Source organism: Tenrec ecaudatus, chromosome 1, assembly GCF_050624435.1.
Source record: "Tenrec ecaudatus isolate mTenEca1 chromosome 1, mTenEca1.hap1, whole genome shotgun sequence".
In the NCBI taxonomy this organism is placed as follows: Eukaryota; Metazoa; Chordata; class Mammalia; order Afrosoricida; family Tenrecidae; genus Tenrec; species Tenrec ecaudatus.
The window spans coordinates 71,980,402-72,000,661 of NC_134530.1; the positions used below are offsets into that span (position 1 = coordinate 71,980,402).

Below are 20,260 nucleotides of genomic sequence, written 5' to 3' on the forward strand. Positions count from 1 at the left end.
CTGACAGACAGCTGTTGATTCCAACTCATCATGAGCCCACAGATGAGAACTTCTCTGGAAGGAGCAGGGGTGGAGGTTGGGGGCTGGCTTTGTACTGCTGTGGTTTTCATGTGGTGAAATCCATTCCAGACTTCTGACCTCCAGAACTGTAAGAGAAGAAATTTGGGTTGTTTGTAGCCAATAAGGGCATGGTTATACATCATAAAAAAATCAACCAAACTGAGTGTCATTAGGTTGAAGCAGACTATGGGAAATGGAAGAATTGCCCCTGTGAGTTTCTGAGAGTGTAACTCTATACTCAAGTAGAAAGCCCTGTCTTTCTCCACCGTCTTTGTCATAGAAGGAACAGGAAATGTATACAGCGCCAGACAAACAGACAGATGCAAAAGTCTGATAGATGGTTGGACAGCTTGGAGGTCAGAGATGTAATTAAGAGTTAGTTGGACAGCCAAAGTGTTGGATTTACCAAAGTAGACAGACATACAGCAAGGAAAGCAAGAGAAAGGTCATCATAAAGAAGACCAGAATGTCTGATGGACAGGAGGCAGGGAGTCAGGCAAGCAGGAGTAAGAAGCAGGAAGATGAGCAGACATACAGGAGATGAGATAGAAAGACAGGGTGCAAGGCAGGAGGCTCTCTGGGGGAATAGATGGGATGAGTCTGCCCTTTGTCTCACCACGGTTATTAGAGTTTCTTCAGGTGCAAGTGGATCCCATTTGTGGACCTCAGCACAAGCTTTGGAACAGGGTTAGGAACCCTGGTGGGATCTGGCGACAGCTCAAAGCGGAGCAGAGTCAGGGCCACGGCCACTTTCATCTCATTCATAGCAAACTGCTTGCCAATGCAGTTCCTGGACAGGGAGGGACATCCGGGAGGAAAAGGCATCAGGCTTAATCCTGAGCTGGGCTCCTCTTGGTGAAGTCCAGGCTCGGTCCTCTGCTATCAGACACCACCACTGCCCACTGCCTGTATCCCCAAGCCTTTGCCACACAACTCCCATGTTGTTTCTTTCTTTCTTTCTTTCTTTCTTTCTTTCTTTCTTTCTTTCTTTCTTTCTTTCTTTCTGTCTTTGTTTCTCTCTCTTTCTTTCATATAAATCATTTATTATAAATTAGGTGACAGTACATTTCAGATCATCACTTTTGGATTCTATAGTCCAAACCACTAAACAAACCCTCCAGTGGTCCATCTTCCCTACCTGCGTCCTCTCCACATGGGCTACCATTGTTACTTCACACAAGTCAGCATCCATCAAAGGCCCAATCCGTTACTCCATCCTCCTCCCCTGGCCTACCCTGCACTTGGGAACTTCCAGTCTATTCCCTTTGGTACAAGAGCAATTTTTTTAGTCTCTTTGTTAGTGGTGTCATGTATTATTTGTCTTTTTGTGATTGGTTTATTTCACTCAGTATAATGTTCTGCGGGTCTGTCCATGTCGTGAGGTGCTGGTTTTTAAGTGATGCACAGCATCCTCTTGAGTGTATGTACCAGACTTGCCTATCCTTCCTTCTGTTTCTGAACATTTAGGTTGTTTTTATCTGCTTGCTATTGTGAACAGTGCTGCCATATGGAGGTGACATAAGCAATAACAACAGGCAGCATCTTGATCAATGGGGAGAAATCAGAAGCATTCTCTCTATGAACAGGAGCCAGATTAGACTGTCCCTTATCACCACTCATATTCAACACTGTGATGAAACTTTTAGTCAAAGCCAGCAGACCACACAAAACATAAAAGGAATCCAGATTGATCAATAAGTGAGACTATCACTATTTGCAGATGATACGAATTTTTATGAGGAAAACCCTAAAAAGCCAACAAAAAGTTATTGGTAACAATTGAGAGATTCAGCAAAGTGGCAGCATTCAAGATAAATTTTTTAAAATCAATTGGATTCTTGTATCAAAATAAAAATATTTCTGAAAAAGAAAGATATATTATTTTTACTAGCCACACCAAAAATGAAATACTTAAGAATAAACCGAGCCCAAGGAACAAAAGACTTGTACAAAGACAACTACAGAATATTCTTACAGGAAACAAGACATGCCTAGGTAATTGGAAGAACATTCCCACACATGAAACAAGCCTCCAGTGATTTTCTGGAGGCTTATTTCCCTCTCAACCTAATTGAGGGATGAGAATAACTCAGTGAGCCCACAGAGAGTCTGGGAGAGAAGACTACTGTAGATTGAATTGATCAGTCTGACTCGAGGATTAACCCCTTTTCACTTGATCTACCTTTTGATACACTCTGAGCTTGATCTGTTTTTATATTTTCTGTGGGGTTTTTTTTCATATTGTTGTTTGTCTCTATAGTATTTTGTCATCGTTGCTAGCTGTCTTTGTTACGTGTTCTTCTATGTTTTTCAATATGTGAAATGCAAGATAGGCGAATCTGTAGGGGCAAGAACTAGACCCAGGGTTCCTGGAGGGTACAGAGGAGGGGGTGGGGTAAGGGCAGGGGTAAAGGATACTGATGGCAAGGAGTTCAAGAAGGAAGAAAATGTTTGGAATCTGATTGTGGTAGTGATTGTACAACACTGCTTGATATGATTGAATGGTATCATGGTATGAGGAATGATATGATATCTGGATTAGCTTCTAATAAAATTCCTTGGGGGGGATGAAATATTGCATATTCATGGATTTTGTTGTTGCTGTTAAGTACTGCCATCTAGATGGTTTTGACTCACAGAGATCCTTTGTACAACAAGAAGAAACACTGCCTGGTCCTGCGCCATCCTCACAACTAGTCCCCTGTAGAGAACTTGGTTGCACTCTATCCACCTCATCATTTCTTCCTCTTTTCCATTTCCCTTCTGTTTCACCAAGCATGATGTCCTTGTCCAGGGACTGGTCTCTCCTGTTAACATGTCCAAAGTCCATGAGGCAAAATCTCATCATCCTCCTTTCTTAGGAGCATTCAGACTGTACTTCTTCCTAGCAATTTGTTAGTTCTTTCTGTGGTCCGTCCATGGTACTTTCTGTATTCTTTGCTAGCACCACAATTCAAATGCATAGATTCTTCTTTTGCCTTCAGAATTCAGTGTCCAACTTTTCACATGCATATGAAGCGATTGAAAATGTGATGGCTTGGGTCAGGTGCACCGTAGTCGTCAAAGTAACTTCCTTGCTCTTCAACATTGTAAAGAGGTTTACCCAATAAAATGTGTCATATGAGTTCTTACCTGTTGGTGCCCAAGAGCACTGGGTGTGGACCCACCAAAATGAAACACTGACAACTTCAATATTTTCCCCGTTTTTTAGGATGTTATAGCTATTGGTCCAGCTGTGACTGTTTGGGTTGTCTTTACATTGAGTTGCGTTCCATACTGACGGCTGCAATCATGATCTTCATCATCAAGTGCTCGAAGTCCTTCACTCTTTCAGCAAGCAAAGTTGTTCCATGTGCATATCTCAGGTTGTTAATAAGCTTTCTTCTAAACCTGTGTTCTTCCTCATGTAGTCAAATTATCAAAATATTTGCTCATGGTACATATTTAATAAGTGTGGTGAGAAGATACAAGTCTGATACACACTTTTACTGATTTTAAACCATGCAATATTACCTTGTTCTGTCTGAATGGTCGCCATGCATAGTAGTTTAGCATGAGTACAATGAAGTGTTCTGGAATTCCTACTGATCATCAATACTACCAATAATTTGTTAAGGTCCATATCAACAAATGTCTTTGTAAAGTCCACAAACAACAAGTAAACATTTTCTGGTATTCTTAAGTTTGAGCCATGATATATCATATCTACAATGATACCCCTTATTTTCTCTTCTGAATCTGGCTTAAATTGCTGGCAGCTGTTGAAGTACAGCTGTAAACTGTTGTTTATGATCTTCAGCAAATTTTACCTGCATGTGATATTACTGATATTGTTTGATAATTTCTGCATTTTCTTCATTTACCTTTATATTTTTTGGAATGGTTACAAATATAGATGTCTCCTTCAAGTTGGGAAGGAAACTTTCATATTCCTTTGCATAAGTGAATGAATGCCACCAGTGTATCATCAGCGTGTTGAAATATTTCAATTGATATTCCATCAATTTCTCTAAACTTGTTTTTCACTAAAGCTTTCAGTGAAACTTGGACTTCGTTTTTCAATATCATCAGTGCTTGATCACATGCTACCTCTTGAAATTGTTGAAGGTTGACTACTTATTTTGATGCAGTGACCCTGGATATTCCTTCCATCTTCTTTTGATTCTTCTGGCATAGTTCAATATTTTGTCCACAAAATCATTTAATATTGCAACTTAAGGACTGGATTATTTCCTCAGTCTTTCAGCTTAAGATATGCTGAGCAGGGCTGTCCTTTTTGGTTTCCTAACTCTAGGTCTTTGCACATTTCATTATATGCTTAGTCTTCTCAAATCGCCCTTTGAATTTTTCTGCTTAGCTTTTGCTTCATCATGACTTGCATTTATTTTCGTTACTCTACCATCAAGAGCAAGTTTCTGATATCTGCTTTGACCTTTCTTTATTGTCTTTTTAATGACCTTTTGCTTTCTTCGTCTATTATGTTCATGATGTCATACCATGGTTTATCAGGTCTCCTGAGAATAACATTAATTGCACCAAAACTACACTTGAGATGCTCTGAAAATTCAAGTGAGATAGACTCAAAGTTGTATTTTGGCTCTTCTGAATTTCTTCAAGTTCAACTTGAACTGACATATGAACAATTGATGGTCTGCTTCACAATTAGCAGCGGGTCATGCTTTGGCTGCTGATGTTGAGCTTCTCTGTTGCTTCTTCCCACAGATGTATTTGATTTGATTTCTGTGTATTCCATCGGGAGATGTGCATGTGTATAACCGTTCTTTGGTTGTTGAAAAAGGTAGCAGTGAAGGGATTACTGGTCTTGAAAAATTCAAATTCTATCAAGCGATCTCCGGTTTTGTTTCTCTAGGCCCTTTTCCCTAAGTACACTTCCTTCATCTATGAATTGGAAGGGACATGATGGCAGTGAGTTTGGTTTGATTCTTTACCCTTAGTTTCCAACGTTTACATTTTAATCACCAAAAATTATCACCATACCTTAATTGAATATTTTATCAACTTGAGACTAAAGAATTTGTTAGAGGCATAAAAAAGGATCTGATACCAATGGTTCAAGAAGAAAGACACTCTTGAAAATGATGATGGGAACATATGGACACATGTGCTTAGTGCAATAGATTTATGGATTGTTCTAAGAGGTGTAAGAGCCCAGTGAAAGGATTTATAAAAAATTAACTAAAACGGGGAGGGGGTGGGGAGAGACAAGATGGCACCCAGGTAAATGGCACATAATGAGAGCTACTTGGTGAACAGCAAGCTCGGTTTCCTGGAGAATGTGGGAGGATTCTGCTGAGTAAGGGGACCCACAAAACAACCCAAGTCCTTCCCCTGTCCATCAGGCAACCCTCCCAAACTTCTTCCCTCTTCAGAGTCCCAGGAGGTCTGAGACCTGATCCCTGAGACTTCCCGGCTCAGCTGGTGTGTTGCTCCTGCACACTGCCACCATAGTCACCACACACCGATTACCCACCCTGCCCCACAGCTTGCTCACCATGCAAAGAGCTAGTCGGCTTTTTGGTTGAGGCTCACACAACCATGGAAGGACCCACACAGCAGCTGTCCACTCACAGCACTCCCCTAGGGGAGCTACACCGTTCTCCCACAGTTTCCCTCGATCCACATGGCAGTGATTTTGCCACCAAGCTTGGGTTCTTCCTTCCATTCACCCAGGGCACATGGAACTGACCTGGAGACTACCTGCAGTGTGTTAGGTAATGTGAGGCTTTCCCGCCCCCATGGTTCCAGAGACCCCTGCAAAGGCCACGACTGCAATGGCGGTTGCAGCCCACAACTGCGCCCTGCAGTGATGGCCCGCGGCTCAGCACTTTCCTAGCACCCCTGGCTATTAGGCAGCAGGGGAGAGTGCATCCTTGGTCCAAAGGACATACAGCCCCCATCAATAGCTGGATATGGAGCCCTAGGGATAAGCGATCTGAGCCCTGCGGCTCCCATGGCAGGAACACTATCTCAGACCAGAGCACAGCCAAAACCCAATAATTTCCCCCCTCAGCCTTATTGTTTCGCATGGAGCTGCTCCCCTCCTGCCACTCACATCATCTGCCTGTCACCCGCTAGCATGGCGTTCCCCTCAGAAAGCAGTGCCAGCTGCTCCACGAGTGCCAAGCACCTCCACCCTGTGGAGGATTTCCCCTGGAACCTTCACAGCAGCAGTGGAGTTGTTCCTGCCTTCGATAAGGACCCTCTCCCATAGCAGGAAGGATTCCCCCTCCTTAGTCTACTATTAGGCACCTTTAAAAATTGAGAAATACATTTTAAGTTTGCAAATCGTGGCCCAACAGCTCAGTTCAAAGCAGCCCAAGGGCATATATACAGGTTCCAGCCCCACTCCAGTCACTGAGATGCCTCAACACAATTATCTAATGAATTTCCTTGGAACCTTGTGTACATGGCAGTCCTATGTACTTCCATAGTAGCCCACAGGCAAACCTCGAAAACAGTAACACAAAGAAAGAGCTCAGGGCCCGTTGGTCTCCCAGAAACCTGACGCCCACCTCTACAAAGGTGTCCCAGCAGCAGCAGCAGCAGCAGCAGCAGCAACATGCCTCATCACTGCCAATAAAAAACAAGAGAGAGAAAACACAACAGCACAGCTCAAGGTGCTCATAGAAGAATCAGAGTGGATCTAGCCAAAAAAAAGAAATTTTCAGAAGGCTATTTGGAGTAACACAAGAGTTGAGGGAAGCAAAGCAGAGGAAGGACACAATGATCGAGGAGATGAAGTCCACAATAGAGGGGATGAAGACCACTCACCAAAGGGTAATAGATGTGCTAACAGATGATATAACAGAAGCTACATACAAAATCATGGATTTTTCAAATAGACTAGAGGAGGAAGGGACCCATATCAGTGATCTCAAAGAAAATCAGAATCAACAGAATTGACAGACTGCTGGCAAACCTAACCAAGGAAAGGAAGGAGCGAACATCAACCAGCAGGATGAAGGGTGAAACTAGAGAAATTACAACAAAGCCTTATGAGATTAAAAGGATAATCACAAAGTACTATGAAAGACTGTATTCTAATGAATTAAAAATGTGGAAGAAATGGACAAATACTTGGGAAAACAATTCCTCCCTAGATTATCCTAAATAGAGTTCAGGGACCTCAACAACTCAAACCAGAAGATGAGATAGATATGGTCATCAGGAAGCTACCAACAAAAAAAAGCCCCTGGACCAGATGGTTTCACAGGATAATTCTACCAAGCATTCAGCGAAGAGCTGACATTTATCCTCCACAAATTTCCTGAGCGTAGAAAAGGGCGACAAACTCCCAAACTCATTCTATGAAGCCTGTCTGGTTTTGATGCCCAAACAAGGCAAGGATCCCACAGGAATAGAGCGCTACAGACCAATATCACTAATGAAAATAGATGAAAAATCCTTAACAAGGTATTGGCCAATAGAATACAAAAGTACATACATAAAACCTATCATCCACCATGATCACATTGGATTCACTCCAGGGATGCAGGTATATTTCAACATCTGAAAAGTCATCAATATTATGTTCCACATTGATAAGAAGAAGTATAAAACCACATAAGACCTATAGACAAAGAAAATGCATTTGCCAACATCCAACACCCATTTCTAATTAAAGATTCCTCATAAAGATAGGAATGGAAGGAAAGTTCCTCAAAATAATACAAGCTATCTTTGAAAAGCCCACAGGCAACATCATAGTCAATGGAGAAAAGATGAAAACAATCCCACTGAAAGAGGGGACCAGACAAAGAGGCCCCTTGTGTCCACTTTTATTCAATATCATACGGCAGGTCCTTACTAACAACTTAAGACAGCAGAAGGATATTAAAGTTATCCAATTGGGTGAGGAGGCGGTTAAACTATCGCTATTTTCAAATGATTCTGTAGTGAAAAAACCAAAAGCTTCACAACAGGAGTACTGGCAGCGATAGAGGAATATGGAGGAGTGGCAGGATACAAATGGAAGTCTATTGGTTTGCTATATATATCAGACAGGAACGAAGAAGAGGAGATGAAGAAGTCAGGACCCTTCACAATAGCTCAGAAAAAGGAAATAACTAGGGATATATGTAACCAAGAAAAATAAAGACAGTCAAGAAAAATTACAAGACCCCACTACAGGAAACCAAAAGCAACCTCCACAAATGGAAGAGCATCCCATTCTCGTGGATTGGAAGATTCAACACAGTAAAGATGTCAAACCTACCCAAAGCACTTCATAAGTCTAACATTATTCTGAGTCAAATACCAACAACCTTTTTCAAAGAGTTGGAAAAACTGACCGCCAATTTCATATGGAGAGGGAAGAAGCTCAGAATTAGCAGTGAACTCCTAAAGAAGAAGGAACAAATTCAGAGGTCTCGCTTTATCTGATTTTAAAACCTACTACACAGCTACAGTGGTCAAAAGAACATGGTACTTGCATAATTACAGACATTCAGACCAATGGAAAGAACAGAAAACGCAGAAATAAAACCAGCAGCTTATAGACAACTAATATTCGATAAGCACCCCAAATGCATCAAGTGGGAGGTGAATGCCTTCTTTAACAAGTGGTGCTGGAAACAATGGATAGCCACATGGAGAAAAATGAAACAAGACATTGACCTTGCGTCATGGACAAGAACAAACTCAAGGTGGACCACTGACCTAGAAGTAAAACCCCAAACAATCAGGACCACCAAGGGAGGAATTGGGACACACTTAAGAACCTTGACCCAGGAAATACACAGGCTAACTGCAATAGGGAAGGATATAAACAAAGGAGAACCTGAAATCAACAAGTGGGATTTACTGAAAAATAATACAACTGTATGCATAGAATGACTTCAAAAACAGGATAACTAGGCAACCCACAGACTGGGAGAGGATTTTTAGTAATGACACAAAAGACAAAGGGTTTATTATTAAAGTCTACAATACCCTCCTGACCTGCAAAAACAGAAAAATTAACCCTCTGAGGAAGTGGAAAAAGAACTGAAAAGAAGATTCAGAAATGAGGAGACCCGGATGGCCAATAAACACAGAAGAAAGTGCTCCTGATCATTAGCCACCAGAGAAATGCAAATTACAACAACCATAAGACACCATCTGCCACCCTGAGTTTAGCCCAAGTCAGAAAATCAGAGAGCAACAAATTTTGGAGGGGATGTGGCACTCCACTGCAGGTGGTTGGGTAGATATGTTCAGCCCCTGTGGAAATCCATCTGGCGATACATATAGAAATGACAATCGATCCACCTTACGACCCAACTATCCCTCTCCTGGTCCTATAACCAGAAGAGCTAAGAAATAAATGCAACCAGTCATCTTCCCCTCAATGACTATTGCCATGCAATTCAAAATCACAAAGAGTTGGAAACATCTTAAATTTCCATCGAGAGACGAGTGGATTAGTAAACTCTGGCACATACACACAATGGAGTACAATGCATCACTAAAAAGCACAGATGAAAAACATTGTTTCATGAGAAGAGCTGGAGGAATGTATGCTAAGCAAGTTCAACCAATCACAAAAGAACAAGTATGAAATGAGTCCCCTGAGGTAAATATAACCAGCACAGTAGGTATAGAAAAAGAGACACTCATCTCACAATATAAGGGTCGCGGCACAGGCCGTCAAGTGGAGGTCTAGCAAATCGAAGGAGGTACATGTGAATCCAACACAAAGAAGGGGGGAGGGGTTAAGGAGAAAGGAGGAAAGGGATGGAGGAGATACTGAGATGATGTCATGAGGGGAGCAGGGCACTAACCCATTAAGAGGGGTTGGCAGTATTGGTTATGTCTCCACAGAATTGAGCGTGTGAATACAGATACTACCATGACACACCAAATCATGATGGCAATGTAACCACATGGAGGAATGCATGAAAACATTGGCCTACATGGCTGACCCCAAACAGAGCCAAAAAAGACCACTGTCGTAGAAGTATTTGTGACAGAGAACAACACTAAAATTTCAGTTGGTGGCAAAGGGCCGACGTGCCATGCCCAGCAGGAAGCGAACCAAGAAAGAAAAGGAGAAAGGGACAATCAGTCTACACCCCATATTGTCACACCGAACCCAGAGGATGATGTCCCCACATGGAGCTGCAAAAGCACAGAGAGGACTGTAGGTCTGACAACAATTCAAAAAATGTTGTCCCCTTACTGGAGAGTACCGAGACAGAGGATAATAATGTGGACACATGGCTGGGAGATTGTTTGGTCTGAATCCTTCACATCAGGACAAACCAAGAAGGGAGCTTAATTGATCACTAACCGGAGCAAAGCCAAACCACTAAGGCCCTAAAGAGCCCCCAAAATAGACTTCAGGCTAGAACGGGCAGCTCCTGGTACTCCCCCAGGACCCTGGGGGAGAGAGTCATAAGGTCAGTGGACAGACGTGGAGCAATGTATGTTTTTTCCTCTCTCTTTTTCCTTTCTTTTTTTTCCCTCAGTGTGTTGTTTGTTATTGTTTGTTCTATGACATTGTTGGTTTGACTACTTATATAAGGCAGGGATGGCAATGCTCCAAGATGTGATTGCAACATGCTGGCATGGAGTAAGGAACCAGTGCAGAGGTCTGGGGGCCGGCCCTAAGCCCAACTACTAAGTGGAAACCTGGCCCTCCCCCCAGAAGAATTTATTTCAAAGGATGCCATTGAATCTGCAGCTCTGGGAGAGGGACATATCTGATTGGAGCACAGGGGAGCAGATGAAGGGTGAAGATAGGCCTTGAGGATGATGTTCCCAATTACAGCAGCCGGTCCACAGAGAGGAACACATGGCCGGCCCCACTATGAGACATGATGCCCCTAATTGACCCATATCCCTACAGGCGACGATGCATGAGACACAGTGTGGGAATTGCATCGATCTGATCCAGCCACACCAAGGCAAAACACTAAGGGGGTGCAACAGAACAGCAAGGGAATGCAGCGACGATATTCCCAGGGAATGCTGAAGGTGGACTTTGGGCCAGTGCCTGGTGCCCCAACATACTGGACTGGAAAACACTCCTAAAGGCCAACAAATAATTCTTGTACTAAGTACAAAGTTCTCTTTCTTGTGTGTTTTTTTGTCATTTGTTTGTTGTTGTTGTTTTGTTGTATATAGTTGCTTGATTTTTCTCTGTCTTGTTTTTGTGCACGTTATTATCTCTGCAGGTCTGTCTAAATAAGATAAGCTGGATAAACAATCTGAAGGAGGAAACAATGGGACCGACTGTTCTGGGGGGACAAGGTAGAAGGGGTAGTGGGGGTAAAGGTAGTGTTGCTAACAAACCAAGGGATAAGGGAACAACAAGTGATCTAAGGCGATAGTGAGGGGGGTGTGGGAGGCCTGGTAGGGCATGATCAAGGGTAATATAACCAAGAGGAATTACTGAAACCCTGGTGGGAACTGAGCATGATAATGGGACAGGAGGAAAGTGAAGGGAAATAGAGGAAAGAGCTGGAGACAAAGGGCATTTACAGAGGTCTAGATAAAGACATGTACATGTGCAAATATATTTATATATGACGATGGTGAAATAGATTTATGTGCAAATATTTATAGGTTTAGTATTAAGGTAGCAGCAGGACATTGGGTCTCCACTCAAGTACTCCCTCAATGCAAGATTCCTTCTTCTATTATATTCGCATTCTATGATGCTCACCTTCCCAACAAAACTGTTTAAGACAAAGCGGGTGAATAAGCAAATGTGGTGAAGAAAGTTGATGAGGCCCGCCTATTCAAAGATATAGCATCTGGGGTCTTAAAGGTTTGAAGGTAAATAAGAGGCCATTAAGCTCAGAAGCAACAAAGCCCACGTGGAAGAAGCACACCAGCCAGTGTGATCACGAGGTGCCAAAAGGATTAGTTATCAGGCATCAAAGAACAAAAAAAATCATATCATTGTGTGCTCACCTCCATGATACAATGACTGAAGACAAATGGGTACATAAGCAAATGTAGGGAAGAAAGCTGATGGTGCCCAGCCATCAAAAGGTATAGCATCTGGGGTTTTAAAGGCTTGAAGGTAAACAAGTGACCATCAAACTGAGAAGCAACAAAGCCCACATGAAAGAAGCACATCAGCCTGTGCAATCACGAGGTGTTGAAGGGATTAGGTATCAGGTATCATCAGAACAAAAAATCTTACCGTAGTGAATGAGGGGGGCAGTGTGGAGTGGAGGCCCAAAGTCCATTTGTAGGCCACTGAATATCTTCTTACAGAAGGGTCTTGGGGAAGAGATGAGCCAGTCTGGGTGTGATGTAACAACGATGAAAAATACAATTTTCCTCTAGTTTATAAATGCTTCTTCTGCCCCGCCCCGACTCTCATGATCCCAATTCTATCTTGAAAGTCGGGCTAGACCAGAGGATGTACACTGGTACAGATAAGAAACACAGGGAATCCAGGACAGATGATCCCTTCAGGACCAGTGGTGAGGGTGGCGGTGCTGGAAGGGTGGAGGGAGGGTGGGTTGGAAAGGGGGAACCGATTACAGGGATCTACATGTGACCTCCTCCCTGGGGGATGGACAACAGAGAAGTGGGTGAAAGGAGACATAGGACAGGGCAAGATAACAAAATAATAATTTATAAATTATCCAGAATTCATGAGGGAAGGGGGTGTGGGGAGGGAGGGGGAAAATGAGGACCTGATGCCAGGGTCTTAGGTGGAGAGCAAATGTTTTGAGAATGATAAGGGCAATGAATGTACAAATGTGCTTTATACAATTGATGTAAGTATGGATTGAGGTACGAGTTGTATGAGTCCCTAATAAAATTATTTTAAAGCATAAGGCAGGGTTGAGAAGCAAGCTCTTGGAGAAAGCAATAGAGTCAATGGCCCTGGAGGGTCTTGTGGGGAGAAGGTGGCCAGGGGAAGGTTGTAGTGAGCAAACAACACCATAGACAGGGTAACAACTAGGAAATTACATCCAACAGCAAGGAAGTTATAGAGATCCTGTGGATTTTGGAGCAACAGCATTCTAGCTGAGAGGAAGTCCTAAGAGGTGGACAAAGGGAGAACTTGCTGGTGGGGCAGGAGGAAGGCAAAAGGAAACAGAGGAATGCTCTAGCAAGTAAATCTATAGATAAAGGTATAAGCAGAGGTGTGTATTTATGTAAATACCTTAATCCATAAAAATAGAGATAATGGCCTATGTACATACAGTTATAGGCAATGCACTGAAGAAATAGACAAACCTTGGGCCTCAGCTCATACCCTTGCTCAATACAAGAACACCTTGTTCTAACAAACTGGCATTTGGGGAAGCTCATATGCCACCCTCCCCACCCACCGCCCACCCACACGATCACTGAAGACAAAATTGTTGCATAAGCAAATGTGGTGAAGAAGACAGATGGTGCCTGGCTATTAAAAGATATAGCATCTAGGGTCTTAATGGCTTGAAGTTAAATAAGCGGTCATCCAGCAGGGAAGCAGCAAGCCCCCATGGAAGAAGCACACCATCCAGTGTGATCCTAAGGTGTCACCGGAACCGGGTAACAGGCATCAGAAGATTAGTAACAAGGAAACAATGAACAAACAAAAACACATTGTTGAGAACAAGAGGAGTTAGAGCAGAGACCCAAAGTCCATCTGTAGACACTGGAACATCCCCCCACAGAGGGGTTGCAGGGAAGGGATGAGTGAACTAAGGTGCAGTAGAGTACCGATGGACCACACAATAGTCCTCTGGTTTCTTGATGCTTCCCCATCCTCCACTGTCATGATCATAATGCTGCTTTTCACTCAAGGGTGGACCAGAGCATGTACACAGGTATAGATAAGAGATAAAAATCAGGACACTCAGAATGCAGGGAGAAGAATGGGAATAGCAATACCAAAAGGGTAGGGGGAGTGGGGAGGGAGAGAAGGGGAACCAATGGCAATGATTGGCACATAGCCACACACACCTCTCCAGGGGGAAGAACAACAGACACCATGAGGGACGGGAGACAGAGGACAATGTGAGATGTGAAAATAATAATAATTTATAATTTATTAAGGGGCCATGTTGGGGGAGTGGGAAAAAAAAGAAGAGCTGATCCCAAGAACTCAATAGGAAGTAAATGTCAAGAAAAGAACAATGGGGACATATGTACTAATAGGCCTGATACAATTGATGTGTGGATTGTAATAAGAGTTGTCTGTAGACATATCTGAACAGAGCACACGGGAGCAGATGAAGGGGCAGGAGGAGAGAGTGGAACACAGCCTGGCCCACTAGGCCGTGAGGATGATGTTCCTGAGTAGAGCAGCCAGTCCACAGAGAGAACAACACGGCTGGCCCCACTATGAGAAATGATGCCACTCAGTGACCAATGGCGATACAGGGGACAGCACCAGAGACACACTGTGGGAATTGCACCTGACCTGATCCCACCACACCGAGGCAAAGCTCTGGGGGAGTGCAGCGGAACAGCAAGGGAATGGAGCATCAAGGTCCCCAGGGAATGCTGAAAGTGGACTTTGGGGCCAGGGCGTGGTGCCCCAACAGACTGGACTGGAAAACGCTCCTAAGGGCCAGCAAACGATCCCCGAACTAACTACAAAAAAAAAAAAAAAAGAAAAAGAATTGTAAGAGTCTCCAATCAAAGGATCTTTTAATTAAAAAATTAAGAAAAACAAAATAAAAAAACATACTTAATAAATGGGATAACTAGCATCAAAAGTTATGAGAGAAAAAATTCCCCAGTTTTTCTTTATCACCAGAGATTTAAAAATGTTGTTTTTGTGTTTCTTTTATCCATGAAAATTTCTATAACCTCTGCTATTAAATGAATATATGAGTAAAAAAAGAAGTTGGTAGAATTCTTCCACACTAGGTTTAATGCGTGGCTGTTGTATTCACGTGACTCCCTTGTATGTATGTAGATATTATCCTCTCACAGGGTATATTTCTGCATGTGTTCCATTTCTATTTTGACACTTCCACTTTACTTAGATTCACACTTCATACATTCCAACTGTCTATCATTACTAAAAGTTCACGGCTATTTCTTCTCATTCTGAGACATTCCATCATCAAATAAAGGTCCTAAAACCTATATTAAACTACATCATTTTGGTTGATTCAACTTTGAGAAGGCAGCTTTTTTTAAAGCAATATTTGAGTACCTTCTGAGCTGAAAGAATTCATTTCTGGCACTATAACTAACAAAATTTATCTCCTATTCATATATACCTAACAATGTTTTGCTTCTTTTAATAAGTTTTTCAGAGGCTACCCATTCTGATGAGGATGGTCTAGTCATTTTTTGTTGTCTCTAATTATTCTGGAAGTTCAGCTGAAACTTGTTCACCTTGGATGATCTTGCTGGAAATTTAATATAGTGTTTGAAATAGAGCAAAACCCCTTTCCAACCCCCCAGCAACACTCAACCCATCAGAGTATGACAAACTGACAGACAAGTGGTGCTGAGTATGATAAGGATGTGAAGAATCTGCCATGAAAAATTGGGGGATTTTGGAAAAACATTTTTTAAAAAAGGAAAATCCCAAGATATTCTATACTGGAGATAGTACTAGAGTGAGACAAATACCCACATAACAGAACTTTGAAAATTCACTCTGGTTGATTGTTGGCTGCCATTGGGAGGAGCAGTAGGTACAAACTTCCATGGCTTTTCTAGCTACTGCTCCTTATTTTTGTACAGTGACACACACAAAGACCTTTCTCACAAACACCAACACTCCCAGGAATAGCAGAGCCTGCCACAGGGGAACGAGGAAGATCAATGCCACTGGGGGAGACACCCAAAGAGCCTTTCTCCTTTCCAGGAAGCTTCCTCACCTTGATCCTCCTGAGAAGGGCAGAAAGGCATGACTATGATGAGTGGAGCCTGGTGCAAACCGGAAAGGGTCAAACACCTACAGAGAGAGAAGCAGAGACTGAGCAAATAGGGTCAAGGTCTTCCTTCCAATTCATAAGGGGTGGGACTTCCGGGGTGGGAGGTTGACGAGGTGTTGGTATTAGGAAATCATCCCATTCCGGATTCCCCAGGGCTCATACCTCTGGATTGGACCACACCTTGGGATTGTGATGAAGGCCATGAATGTTCAGTGAGACTATGATTCCTGTGGGGAAATTTAGAAAGAGACAAAGGACTGATATACCTAAGAGGGGTTGCCCTCCTTTTTCAGCCTGTCCAATGGTTGTGGACACACAGAAGGACTGGGTGCCACAAACCAGGAGAAGCAAGAAAGCAACGGAGGCTGATTGTTTGTAGTCACTCACGTGCCAGAGGGAAATGTACATGACCCAAATGTCCCTGCAAAGTCACCATTCAAGGACAACCTGCTCATTTTCCAGTGTTTTAAAGGAGACCCATTAGGTTCAGAGAGGTGTCTGACTTTTCTAGGACCACAAAGCTAGGGTGCAGCAGACCTGTAATTCAGAGAACTGAGAGGCAAGCCTGCAGATGGGTTCTGAACAAGCCCATGGCTTCTCATCTGGTCATCAGATGCTCTGTGCCATCACCCTGAGGAATCCTATGATCATGGACAGCACTTAACCACAACCCTGGATTTCCTGATCTCTCTCATTTGGCATGAAGCCTCATAAAGAAAGGACCACATCGACCTCTGTCCTTCTCTGGTTCTCTGTTCTGTCCTTCCACTTCTCAGGAAAGTAGGATTTAGAGCTAAAGAGGCCATTCTAAAGCAAAACTCTCCGTGTGGAGATGCCTCAGCACATTGAATAACCACCCTATTAACCCCCATAGATAGATCCATAATTCTTAGAATAGTTGGATGCTGGAGAGTCACACTAGTTCAGCTAACCAAAGGTTAGAGTACTTAGTCCACCCATAAGGATTGTTTGCCTGTCAGGGCCCACAAGCAAGTGATTTTAAAAATATTTTAAAAGAAATGTTTGGTGATTTACTTCTGAAACTCTAACAGTCTATTCCTATGAAATTCAGTTCTATTTATCACACAATGGATCATCATGGCTCAGGATAAACTTGGTGGAAACTGTTGTTTTTGGTTGATATAGTTGCTGCAAGTTAGTGTGGTGAAAGTCATACCTTTGGGTAAGGAGCGTCCATCAGAAAAGGTAATGGGTTTGCTGAGAACTCGGCCAATACCGGGCACTGGAGGGTAGATTCGCAGGGCCTCCTTGATGCACATGGTGGTGTAGGGCATTTGGCTTAAATGATCCCTAGGGAGAAGAATCCCAGGCTGAAAAGTATTCACATTCTGGGTAGGCCAGTTGCTTCTCCTCTTACAGAGAGGAAGAGCTCTCTGATCTCTTGTGCACTCACCATGTGATGGAGGATCCATCCCCCAGGAGGCTCTGAACCTCCTCCCGGCAAGACTGCTGGTGCTTGGGGTGCGTGGCCAGGGCATAGAGGATCCAAGAGATGCCACTGGCTGTGGTGTCATGGCCTTCAAACATGAACGTGTCCACTTCGGCACGGAGGTCCTGGTCAGACAGGCTGCTCCCGTCCTCCATCTGGGGAAGCCCCGAGCCGTGTGCAGGTTTACCCCGGACCCTGGAATGTTGGGGGCAAGCCTCAAGCCTCTCCCACACTCACTTTTGCACAGAGGAGAATGTCGAGGAAATCCAAGTTCTTCTTCCTTCTGACCTTTTCCAGTTCTCTCTCTTCCTGCAGATAAGCCTTCCTCTGCTTGATCACTTGGTCTGTTTCACGAATATGGCCATCGGTGTAAGGGAAGAGCTTGGCACAGCAGCCAGACACCCACAGCAGCCCCCATCAGTCATCACCGACACTGAACTGGGAGCTGGTCTCACTGAGGCGAGCTCAGGCGTAGTGTGCGGGATGGCTGGGGGTCAAAGGTGAAGCTCTAACAGCAGTGGGGTGTGAATCTGGACCTCTCTGCTAGAAAAGTCAATCAAATTCTGTTTGACGGTTTCCTGGGAAGCCGTTTCATCAACCATTTCCAAGTATGGAGGCATATGTGCATCTCTGATGCGGACTATGCCACGTAATATATTACTGCTCACCTCCAACCAGAGACATGTACCTCCCTACGGATGAACCTCTTCCCAAAGAAGCAATGATGGGTTTGACTACATCACAGGTGTCGGGTTAAGTTCTTTTTTGTGGGCTTTGGTGAATAAAGAGACTATCTGGGAAAAGAAACCAGTACCTGTGTGTTTGTGGGCAACTTCACAGGCTCGGTGGTTTAAGCGGCCCTCAGGTGTCAATCCATAGATGATGTCAGTCTGATGGAAGGCATTCCTCACACGTGAAAAAAATAGTTTGGACAGGTCTCCAACAGCCTTGATGTAGGCGTGGGTGCTCCTAAAAGAAGACGATGCTGATGAGACTAAAGGGGAGAAGTATCTCTCACCCTGAGTCTGAGTGCAAATCTAGGAGAAGACAGCTCCAAACAGCATGCATAACACCACAGAGCAATCCGTGTCTTTTGATCTTATAACCTTTGTTGTCCCCCCAGCCCTTGTAAACTGGCATGAGCAATCAGGCTTTTGATTATGTAGCTGGATTTTAGGATAGAATCTTGCTTTGTTTGGAGGTGACCATCCAAGATGCCCATTCAAGCTGCCCCACCTGTCCAACTGGTAAGTGCCCAATCAGTTGTTATATACCAGGACTCTGAGCTGAAGGTTTTGCTGACCTGTTCAACTGGGTGTTGCTCTGGTAGCTGAAGGCGCATTTCATGATGGTGTCCAGGGTCATCAAGGAGACATGGTCAAACAGCTCCACATGGGAGTCCTGAATGACCAGCTTCTCCCATTTTTCCTGTGCAGAAATGGACATTGGCTTTACACAGAATGCCTCTAAAGGTCTTCCTAGTCAGATTAGATTCTACTCTCTGTTTTTGGATGTCTTACTGGGAATTCTTCGACTTCACCAGCCAATGACATTGTCACAAAGAAAGACTGTAAAGCAAATATTGTAAACAAAGTCTATTTACCCATTGATTTTAATTTTAATTTTTAATAATATAAATACAATTTAAATTATTGAGCAATTTTCATTGGTTATTGGTTACCAGCATAAACCAAAACAAACTGTTTTCTGGTTTGTTTGTTTTGTAACTCATTATTGGGTCTCATACAGCTCTTATGACAATCCATACATGCATGCACTCTGTCAAGCACATTTGTACATATGTTTCCATCATCCTTTGAAAAACATTTTCTTTCTACTAGTGCCCCTGGTATCACGGCATTTCCCCCTTCCACTCCCTCCCTACTTCATAAGCCCTTGATAAATTATCATTTTTTTCTATTTCGTTTCTGGACTTCTGAATTAGGATAATCCTTTATTGTCCTGAGAGCTGATGTACCCAATTTTCAGGTATCAAATATGTAAATCCAAGATAAAGTCTAAAACATCAGGCTGGGTTCCCTCTTAGAAAAGAAACCAGAAAGTCCATGTTCATTCAGTAATTTTATTTATTGTACTGAGTCAAAAGTGGGTAACAAATCAGAGTCCTCCCACAAAGTGGTGGTATGATAGGCCTGAATATATATATCCAGGTTTCATGTCCCTAAGAAATGGCTCGAATTCATGCACAAGTCTGCACCCCAGACCAGATGAATGGCTGGAACACATGGAAGTGGGTGGTGAGGAGATGAGCTATGAAAAAAGATGGATCCAAGAGAGTGGTGGATCCTCTGTCAAAGCACCTACAAACCCATGCTGTCAGGACAGTCTGGAGGCCTAGGGACAACTGCTTTCGCAATAGTGCTCTGAGAATACAATTTCTGTAAGTGCCAGAGGAGGGTTTAGGTATTTTATCTATACTAATATGAGAACTGAACTTGTTTGGCCACACTGAAGGTGGTGTATTTGATCACATGTGCAAACACATGTAGAGTACATGCCTACTATGTTTTATGGATAAGTGTATCTTGGTGTGTCTAAATATGTGCATTTATGTGGTTTGTCTGAATCCACGTCTCAGCATGAGTGTGAGCACATGTGTGTTCAAGTGTAAAATCACAACAGAGTGAGTGATAGTGCCCATAAGTGTCTGTGCGAGTCAATGGATCTTGGACTTATAAATGTACCTAAGAGGTTGACAATGTGTATGAGGGTTTACCCTCTGACAAAAACAAAACAAGTGGAATTGTGCTGGGAACCGCATAACTTTCATAGTCCGAATTTTTCCCACTAGGCGAGCATCCAGCAACTCATTCAGAGTTAGTGCAGCCAGTGTCGTCAGGTGGGAACGTTCCTTCTGGCCACAGTGAATTGT

General features: G+C 43.2%; 1 protein-coding gene across 2 annotated transcripts in view; it reads right to left on the reverse strand.

Moving 5' to 3' along the window:
• Positions 1–684: 684 nt before the first annotated feature.
• Positions 685–20,260, reverse strand: part of LOC142435277 (cytochrome P450 4A6-like) — a 28,881-nt gene continuing 9,305 nt past the window's right edge. Inside the window, exons 5-12 of one of the 2 annotated variants that reach the window (XM_075539727.1) lie at positions 18,671–18,795; positions 18,182–18,336; positions 17,605–17,711; positions 17,332–17,522; positions 17,095–17,228; positions 16,080–16,144; positions 15,861–15,937; positions 685–850 (exon numbers count right to left, since the gene is read on the reverse strand). In XM_075539727.1, the coding sequence (XP_075395842.1) occupies positions 685–850; positions 15,861–15,937; positions 16,080–16,144; positions 17,095–17,228; positions 17,332–17,522; positions 17,605–17,711; positions 18,182–18,336; positions 18,671–18,795 (1,020 nt within the window). The other variant, XM_075539728.1, reaches the window with a different exon arrangement.